The sequence below is a fragment of the Notolepis coatsorum genome, assembly GCF_963971535.1.
Source record: "Notolepis coatsorum genome assembly, chromosome: 1".
Lineage (NCBI taxonomy): Eukaryota > Metazoa > Chordata > Actinopteri > Aulopiformes > Paralepididae > Notolepis > Notolepis coatsorum.
The window spans coordinates 155,373,922-155,384,383 of NC_140165.1; the positions used below are offsets into that span (position 1 = coordinate 155,373,922).

The 10,462-nt window shown below is 45.7% G+C and overlaps 1 protein-coding gene across 1 annotated transcript in view; it reads right to left on the minus strand.

Annotated features, from left to right (window-relative positions):
- adgrd2 (adhesion G protein-coupled receptor D2) overlaps positions 1–3,922 on the minus strand; it is a gene marked incomplete at both ends in the record, with an annotated part of 136,138 nt that extends 132,216 nt beyond the window's left edge. Inside the window, 2 exons of the mRNA XM_084308010.1 lie at positions 2,768–2,951; positions 3,336–3,922. Of these exons, the coding sequence (XP_084164136.1) occupies positions 2,768–2,951; positions 3,336–3,922 (771 nt within the window). The remainder of the gene's footprint in view (positions 1–2,767; positions 2,952–3,335) is intronic.
- Positions 3,923–10,462: the final 6,540 nt, after the last annotated feature.

The following is a 10,462-nucleotide window of genomic DNA, read 5'->3' on the forward strand; positions in this document are numbered from 1 at the left end:
ACAATCAAACTCCTTCAATTAAGTGACACAACTCAAAGTTCAGCAGTGAAACACTGTTATTTCACAGGTTTTTCCTAAATTATTACAATCAAACTCCTTCAATAAAGTGACAGAACTTAAAGTTCAGCAGTGAAACACTGTTATTTGACAGTTCTTTCCTAAATTATTACGATCAAACTCCTTCAATAAAGTGACAGAACTTAAAGTTCAGCAGTGAAACACTGTTATTTTACAGGTTTTTCCTACATTTACGATGAAACACCTTCAATTAAGTGACAGCACTTAAAGTTCAGCAGTGAAACACTGTTATTTTACAGTTTTTTCCTAAATTATTACGATCAAACTCCTTCAATAAAGTGACAGAACTTAAAGTTCAGCAGTGAAACACTGTTATTTTACAGGTTTTCCCATAATTATTACAATCAAACTCCTTCAATTAAGTGACAGAACTTAAAGTTTAGCAGTGAAACACTGTTATTTTACAGGTTTTCCCATTATTATTACAATCAAACTCCTTCAATTAAGTGACAGGACTCAAAGTTCAGCAGTGAAACTGTTATTTCACAGGTTTTTCCTACATTTACGATGAAACACCTTCAATTAAGTGACAGAACTTAAAGTTCAGCAGTGAAACACTGTTATTTTACAGGTTTTCCCAAAATTATTACAATCAAACTCCTTCAATTAAGTGACAGAACTTAAAGTTCATCAGTGAAACACTGTTATTTTACAGGTTTTTCCATAATTATTACAATCAAACTCCTTCAATTAAGTGACAGAATTCAAAGTTCAGCGGTGAAACACTGTTATTTCACAGGTTTTTCCTAAATTATTACAATCAAACTCCTTCAATAAAGTGACAGAACTTAAAGTTCAGCAGTGAAACACTGTTATTTGACAGTTCTTTCCTAAATTATTACAATCAAACTCCTTCAATTAAGTGACAGAACTCAAAGTTCAGCAGTGAAACACTGTTATTTCATAGGTTGTACCTACATTTACGATGAAACACCTTCAATTATGTGACAGAACTTAAAGTTCAGCAGTGAAACACTGTTATTTTACAGGTTTTCCCAAAATTATTACAATCAAACTCCTTCAATTAAGTCACATAACTTAAAGTTCAGCAGTGAAACACTGTTATTTTACAGGTTTTCCCCATAATTATTACAATTATTACAATCAAACTCCTTCAATTAACCCATTCCTTGTAGCCTCTCTGCCAGCACTATTTGTCTATGGAGATGTTCACCTTCTTTGCAGGGCTATAACTTTTTAAATTGTATTGCTAAATTGACATTACTATGGCCCATTCAACATCAATTATCTATCGTTCAGGATGTAGGAACGTTTAACTTTTTCATTCACACATTCATACTAAAATACCGTCCAGAGTATAATATGTTTTTATCGTTTTCTGCTGTATTTCATAGAACGTGAGATATAGCCATGAATGCATATATTAGATGATCAAATGCAGTTTGATACCGATCAACTTTATATTAAAAATTTCAACTGTATATGATCCTAAACGTCATGACTGGTCATCTGCTGGTGACCGGAGGGGGGGGGGGGGGGGGGGGGGTCGTTTATAATTCAATGACCGATGTAGCATCCCTGGGAGAGTGATGGATGGACTCCTTTACTGGTGTTTCATGAATGTTTATTTTCAGTTCACAACGTAAGAGCTGAAGTGAAAAGACAAAGAAAGACAAAGAAAAGATACTCAGATATATACATTATCTATATACAGATATACATTAGATATACATAAGTGCCACATTCACATTGTTCAATAAAGCTAACATAACACTTGACACAAATGGCTTCCAATAACAGTGACATAGCCAAATACATAAATGAATACAAATATAAAATAAACAGCCCATATCACTAAATAGGACAATTTGACATCCCAGTACCTTGTCCTCTCTCTCCAACAGGGGGCTTAACCATAAACCACATGAAAGTCTTCTTTCCGGATCTATAAGCAAACAAAACTCTTAAAATGCTGGTACTCTGGACCTTATTAAATGTGTAGGCAAGCTAGCAATTTGCAATGACCAAGCTAGCAAGAAAACAACGTATTCCTCACAGTACAGGACTAACTTTAGGTTGTCAAAAACACAAACAAAAGTGAGTTCAAACCAAATATTAAAACCATAGAAAGTGCACAGCAGTTACCTTGTAAACCATTTCCAAATAACAAAAGAATAACGAAGATATTCACGGAGATTTCTCTTTCCTTTTAGCTGTAACCTAAACCTTCATTTCATCTGTCAAGCTGAGCTCATGCTCGCGGTAGCTGCTTCCGGTTTGGCGGTGCTTCAAAATAAAAGTTCCCTATCACACACAAACCAAATGACGCTACCTAGAGGGTCGTTTACACTCCCACCAATCAGGAGTGGTTTATATCACACTGTAAATCCGACTGATTCCATAATAAGGAATAACCTAGTTGGCCTGTGTCCCCAGGTAGGGAGGCTTAGGGGGTGCTACCACTTGCCCAAGGTGGACCCCCAGACTAGTGGATGGAAGGAGTCATCTTACTTCTCCATTCTAGTCCATTACGAACTAGCCACTGCCGCTAATTCTATATGATCTCTGATTATTCGAGAGGTTAGTGAGTTAGATTTATTCTTGTGGACGCGTCTCTGAATGCGTGCGATAGCTCGAGTAGCGAGTGACCAAGAAGAAAACTTAGACAAGTGATAAACTATAGTGCTTTGCTCCTTGGTCGTTGTGCTAAGTGCAAAGCACTTCTGACTTCTGAATCTCCAATAGTTAGCTCTGGAGCATCATCTGCAGGCAGCTCCATTTCTTTGTTCCACAAGAACTTGGGTCCAGTGAACCAGTTGGATATCAGCAGCTCGCTGGGCGTCAAGCCCCTGAATGCATGGTCAGCAGGGTTGTCACTTGTTGGGACGTATCTCCATTGTTGAGGGTCTGAGCTGAGATGAATCCGTTGGACACGGTTAGAGACAAAGGTGTGGAATCGTCTTGCTTCATTCCTCAAGACTACTTTCGAATCAGTCCAGAAGAACTCCTCAGCACCAGGAGAGCCAAATTCATCTTTGAGCAGGCTGCTCATTTTCACAGAGATAACCGCGGCTGTCAATTCCAATCTTGAAATAGTTGTGACCTTGGTCGGCGAGACACACGTTTTTCCGATAACCAGGGCGCAGTGGACACCTCCTTTTTTATTTTTAAGTCTCAAGTACGAACATTGACCATACCCTTTAGTACTGGCATCTGAAAAATGATGCAGCTCCACCTTTGAGACTTTTCCAAATCCAGCAGGTGAGTAGGTACGAGATATGGTGACGTTTTCCAACTGTGCTAGTTCAGCTTTCCATTTCTCCCATTTTGGACGAAGCTCCTCTGGGAGAGGGTCGTCCCAGCCTGTTCCACGCCTGCACATCTCCTGGAGAATCATCTTCCCTTTGAGCAGGACCGGTGCCACTAACCTGAGGGGGTCGTACATGGAGGCTACTGTTGACAGGATTCCGCGGCGTGTAGGAGGCTGTTCTTTAAGGTTGACGTTGAGACAGAAGTTGTCAGACTCCGTGTCCCATTGAATCCCGAGAGCTCTTTCAAGTGGCAGCTCATCAAAGCTGAGGCGCATGCACTTTACGTTGGTTGCTTGTTCAGAGAGCGGGATACTCTCGAGGACATCTCTGTTGTTTGACACAAACGTATGTAGACGGAGGCCACCTGTGGCACAGAGTTTGCGTGCTTCTTTGGCTAACTGAATTGCACTCTGAGTGTTTTCAACACTTGTGACCCCGTCGTCCACGTAAAAGTATCTCATGACGAATCGTGATCCATGCGGGTAGGTGTGTGCCTTCTCCTTAGCTAAGTGCTTTAGTCCGTAGTTGGTACACCCTGGCGAGGAGGCCGCACCGAACAGATGCACCTTCATGCGGAACTCCCTGGGAGGTGAGTTCAGGTCTCCTTGCTTCCACCAGAGAAAGCGCAAGTAGTCTCGATCAGCTTCCTGGACGTGAAATTGATGGAAAAAACTTCAACTTCTCACATCAGAGCAACTGGGTGCTGGCGAAAGCGGATGAGCACTCCACTCAAGTTGTTCAACATGTCGGGCCCAGCAAGGAGGTGGTCATTGAGGCTTGTTCCTTTGTAACTTGCTGAGCAGTCAAACACAATGCGAAGTTTGTCAGGTTTCTTTGCGTGAAAGACGCCGTGATGGCGAATGTACCACCTTTTGCCTTCTCTCCCACCATCTTCGACTGGTTCTGCGCCCCCCTTTCCAATAACCTCTTCCATGAACTTGACGTATTTCTTCTTGTACCCTTCGTCGCGCTGCAGTTTCCTTTTAAGGTGAATCAGGGCTGAGTTCTTATTGTTGGGGAGTCTGTTTTTGAAGGGCAGGGGCATTTCGTAATGGCCTTGTTTGGTTTTCCGTATTCCTTCATCCATCCCTTTCAGAAACGTGATGTCATCTTGAGACACTGTTTTTCCGTCTTCACTGCCGTCCTTAAAGTCTGACTCTAGAAATGGATAACATCGGCCGGTGTGGCCCGGGGTAGCTCTTTAACTATGGTTCTGTGGCACATGCGACTGGTGCTCAACGAATCCTGGCTTTGAGCTGAGGGCCCCACGATACTCCACCCTAGATCTGTCCGTACAGCGTATGGTTCCTCATCTGCTCAGAGGATGACTTGCCTTGGAGCCATGGCTCTCGAGCAATTATAACCTATGAGAAGACCCACTTCGCAGTCTTTTAGTGTTTGAATTTCGTCTGCTATTCCTGCTAGATGACTCCATTTCTTAGCCGTCTGGGGATGTGTGCACGGTTTACGGGTAGGTATGAATGAATGAATGAATGAATGCAGTCCTTAGTGTAGGCCACTGGAAGATCGACTTGAGTGGCAGAGCTATATCCTCTTACACGAAGGCCGCAGACTCTCACTTGTGAGAATTGTGTCCTTTCCGCTCATGGTTGTCAGCTTCAGTTTAACTGGATTCTTGTCTGCATTAAGACCGTCACTCACCTCTTGGTCGATAAATGTAGTATCGCTTTGAGTGTCGAGAAGAGCGTAGACAAGTCTCTCCATAGTTGGGTTACTTTTGGAGGAAACCCATACTGGTAGAATCATTGATGTGCTGGATGAGCCTCCAACTGCTACACTGAGGGATCTTTCCTCAGGGTCTTGATCTGATTCTGTATCAGGTGCAGGCCTTTCTTCTCTTTGATAGTTGTTATCGTGGAGGGCTGTAGGATGTTTTTTCTTGCAAGTGTCACAGGAGTGACGATGGCGACAGTCTTTCGCATTGTGTCCTGGCTTTAGACATCCATAGCATAGTCTCTTCTCCTTTATGAAGTTGCGTCGCTCATCCAGTGACATCTATGTGAATCTTTCACATGCATGGAGCTGGTGTCCGTCATCTTCACACTGAATGCATGGAGCCATAGTCCTAAACTTCCGGTTCTCATTGTAAGTGTCTGCTTGAGTGGCAAGAACGCTGGCTTTGTTTCTCTTAGAGTCTCTGACATTTCCTTTATCGGCGCTAGTGGCTGATGAGTGTAGAGCTTGGAAAGACATGATTGGATTGCAGGCAATCTCCGCTTCAGTTGACATGAATTTTGTGAAGTCCTCGAAAGTTGAAAATTCTTGACGTTCATTCAAGCATTTTGTGACTTGACGGTTCCACTGGGCGGCTGCCCAGTCTGGTAGTTTGTAAATGAGCTTTTGGTTCTCCTCACAGTCGTTGAGTATGTCAAGACCCTTGACATGAGGAATGGCATCCCGACAGGCATTGAGAAAATCAGAGAAACTCCTGAGTCCCTCTGCATCCCTAGGCTGAATCCTCGGCCAGTTGGATAGCTTATTGATGATTCAGCTTATCCCAGGCGTCTTTGTAGGCTTCCTTGTCGTTACGATAGAACGTGCCATCTAGAGCCTGGCGTGCTGGGCCACCAACATACTTCTTCAGGTAGTAGAGTTTTTCAGCTGGGGTTATTGCTCTTTGGTCGATGAGTGAGGTAAACGCTGTCTTCCATTCGATGAACTGTATAGGATCACCATTGAAAACGAATGGCTCTGGTGCAGGAAGCCTACTCAAGGCTATGCTGTCATGGAAGACCTGTGCGAGAGCAGTGATGTCAGAATGAGAGGTTGGTGCAGCATGAGATGGAAAGAGTTTGGCAGCAGGTGCGTTCCTCGTCTCTGCATTGCTTTCATTGATGTGTTCGGCAGCTTCATGTCTGATCTGATCGTCGTAGACCTTTAGTTTGGCTTGGGCTGCGAACACTTCCTTATTGGCCTGTAGTTGCTCCAACTCACGCTTTTGTACCTCCAGAGCCTTTCGTTGTTGTTCCTCTAGTTCGCGTATAGCTTCCCTTTGTTTTTCCTCTACTTGCATCATCTGATAGGTGGCTTCCTTTTTGGCTAGTTTAGCTGCTGCCTCCACACGCTTAGTTATTATAGATGAGCCTTGTGTAGACCTGCTGCTCTGAGTTAATGAGGAGACGTCAGAGGCAGATCCATAGACCGACCTTGCGTAGTCATGGCGACGCAGTTCATGAAGTCGGTTCCTTTCCCGTTGGACATTGAAATCGTCCTTCTGTACCTATGGTTCTATCATGAGCAATGTTGACTAATTCCCTGGTTACTGTCTCGCACGTATCCACTCGTCATCTTATGTCATTGGGAGGCGCGGCGGGATCTCTGATTTCGACATACATCATACAAACGTCCGTCTTAGACCTATTTAGTTTGTCGATGAGAGTCCAGAGCTCCTCCTCTGACATGTATGTTTTCATCTCATCTCTTGCCTTGCAAATGTCGAGCTTCCATTTTTCATACAGGTACAGCAGTCTTTTCTCCCTTTTGCATGCTTCTTCCTCTTGGTGCGCACGCATCCTTTCTGTTGGGCGCGGTGTACGGTGGGAGCGTCGGCGACCTTCAGTTAGGTCATCCTCTTCCTCAGGGATATCAGTGGGACCTTTTTCCTCTTCACTAGCTTCCTTCTGTGGGTTTTCAGACTCTTCCAACCCTAGGCCTACCTCTGTATGATGCTCTTCTCCTAAGCCTTTGACCTCATCTGGGGAGCTAGTTTCCTTCCTATATAACTTTCCTTTCCCTTCTAAGGATGCCATGATGAGCTAATTATTGCACCTTTCAACGTTAGAATAAAGTGAATGTGGTTGCGCCTTCATACAGAGCAGCATAGACATGGACAGAGAAATAGCACAGCATACACTTTGAATGGTAAATTAGGGCAAATAACCAGCATTGAATGTGTTATCTATGGGCATTTACATCAGTGTTCATGCCAAAGCAATGACTAGAATACACACAATAACAAAGGAAGCTCTACATGAAGTGTGCATTTTTAAAACAAAAAAGGTAATTAATTATCAGGTCTATAGTAAGGTAATGAAACGGTTCCTTCTCTTAACAGCTCAAGTGAGTGTGAAGTTCAGTACAGGGTCCGGGAGACGAATATCCGATGTTACACTTCACCATAGAGTAAGCTCTTACTGTAGCATCCCTGGGAGAGTGATGGATGGACTCCTTTACTGGTGTTTCATGAATGTTTATTTTCAGTTCACAACGTAAGAGCTGAAGTGAAAAGACAAAGAAAGACAAAGAAAAGATACTCAGATATATTATCTATATACAGATATACATTAGATATACATAAGTGCCACATTCACATTGTTCAATAAAGCTAACATAACACTTGACACAAATGGCTTCCAATAACAGTGACATAGCCAAATACATAAATGAATACAAATATAAAATAAACAGCCCATATCACTAAATAGGACAATTTGACACCCCAGTACCTTGTCCTCTCTCTCCAACAGGGGGCTTAACCATAAACCACATGAAAGTCTTCTTTCCGGATCTATAAGCAAACAAAACTCTTAAAATGCTGGTACTCTGGACCTTATTAAATGTGTAGGCAAGCTAGCAATTTGCAATGACCAAGCTAGCAAGAAAACAACGTATTCCCCACAGTACAGGACTAACTTTAGGTTGTCAAAAACACAAACAAAAGTGAGTTCAAACCAAATATTAAAACCATAGAAAGTGCACAGCAGTTACCTTGTAAACCATTTCCAAATAACAAAAGAATAACGAAGATGGGCGGTCAGGTGGCGTAGCGGAGATTGCGTTCGTCACCAACACCGGAGACGCTGGATTCGCCTGTTCGAATCCAGCTCACAGCTCCGGCGTTGTCACCAGCTTGGCTGGCCGTTCACACTAATACAATTGGCTGTATTAGAGGGTGGGAAAGCTGGCGGGGTGGGTCCGGGTCGTTGTAAACAGCGACTCCTACAGTTCGGTCGGGGCGCCTGCTCAGCGCGGATAGGATCTAAGGGGGGTAGTGTGATCCTTCCACACGTTACACCCTCTCAGTGAGAGTCCGCGCTGCCAGGTGAAAAGAAGCGGTTGATTGGCTAGACGTGTGTCGGAGGAAGCACGTGATAGCCTCCACTCTCCCAGACCGACTGTGGGGGGTAAGTGCGCAGCGACCAGGAAGGGGATTGGGAATTGGCATAACGACTAACATTGGGATGGGAGAAAATCGGAGGAAAAAGGAGGGGGGAAAAAGATTAAAAAAAATAAATAAAAAAAAATAACGAAGATATTCACGGAGATTTCTCTTTCCTTTTAGCCGTAACCTAAACCTTCATTTCATCCGTCAAGCTGAGCTCATGCTTGCGGTAGCTGCTTCCGGTTTGGCGGTGCTTCAAAATAAAAGTTCCCTATCACACACAAACCGAATGACGCTACCTAGAGGGTCGTTTACAACCGACGTTAAATGATTCATGTAGTATGGGTGATATATAGATCAGAGCCGTTTGTATGGATAATAATAATCAAAAACGCACTTGGTGAAGATGCGGGGAGCCAGAGAAAACCGAACGGCAGCCTCTGGTACTCATACGCTAACCCTGCAAAGGAAGCGTAGGTAAGCCCTAGGATGGAAGATCGGAGATGCGCATACGCATCCTACAGGTCTATGGAGGAGAACCAGACCCCCACCTGACAGTATTCAACAGGTAGGAGACGATCCAAAAAATGCTGAACCTTCCCATGGGACAGGTCCAGCCTGGGTCTGACACCCCCCCCCTCCCGATTTCTCAGGCACCAGAGAACACCGGGAGGAGAACGCCACGACGATGGCTTGCTTCGTCCACAGAGATTGGATCTCGTTTACCAGAGCTGTCACTGCTGGAGTCCCTGACAATAGGGTCTGTACCAAACCCGAAAACGGGTGGGGTTGTGTAAACACAAGTCCCCGCCTCAGCGTTCTCTCCATCCACCTCGACATATGGTACTGCCGTAGTCATATGTGATGACACGCCCAACGCACCCGCCGCCATGTGGCGCAGGTCCGCCAGGAACTGTAGATAGTTGGCCCGGTCCCACCCGCTGTGCGTAGCCAACCCTGGAACCGTGCGAGCAGAGCGTTCCGTGTCGGGACATCTGACCCTGACACCACCCATGAGGCAATCGCACCCAAGGGGGGACCCCGACAGAAAGGGCCGGTTTGATACGGGGGGCTTTCTAGGTGAAAAAAGCCCCCCCACTGAACACCCCTCCAGAACATGCTGAGGAGTTGTTCTGCAGCCGGACATGCAAGGTGTAAGGACCCCATGGGTTCCTACACACCGTAGCCCTGCAGTGATATTACTACCACCCAAATCACGCGTGCCTGCGAGACCACTGCCAATCTTTCAGGAGTGGAAGGCACCAACATGATACCTGGCCTGGCGAAGGCGAGGCTGGGGAAGCCCGCACTGTGTGCCTCAAAAGGTTTCGAGCCCCCCTGCTGACAACACTTATAGTTGACAGACGTAACACCAGGCTCAACCAACACAGCTTATGGTGTGGGAGCCGCTTGACAGCACAACATTCTCACGGACAGACCCAGGCTCAGCCATCAACTGGGTGTCAGCCCCTGTCCCCATGAGAAGCGAAAAGTGGGGCCGCCCGCGCTTCAACGAAGGCACGCGGCCCGCAGCCAAAGGAAACAATCAGAGCCCACTTTTTCCGCTGGTGTTGGGGAAGGGAGTGATCGGAGAGCGGGCTGCTCGCGGCAGGACGGTGACGGCTTGTTGTTCAAGCCGAACCCATCCAACATGGCCGATCCCTCGGCCGCCAAGGCTGTCGGCCTTGTGGACACCTGTCGATTCAATGCCCAGGATACCTCCGGCGGGGGAAAACATGGCCGCCTGTCGAGGGCCTCGTCATCGCCGCTGACGAGGCCGTGCTCTCTTTTCTTCTGGCTGCGCGGTGTGAGGCGGTGTGGGGCCTAGGACAATACCGCCCGCGCTCCAGCAGAAGACCAAAATCCCCTGCGGAGAGGGGAACCCTGAGCGGTTATAGCTTGTGGCTGGGTCAAAGCTAATAACGTCAACAACCTCGCGCGATGTGTCGACGTCGTCTGGCCCTCAAGGCCCCGCCACCAGACACCATTT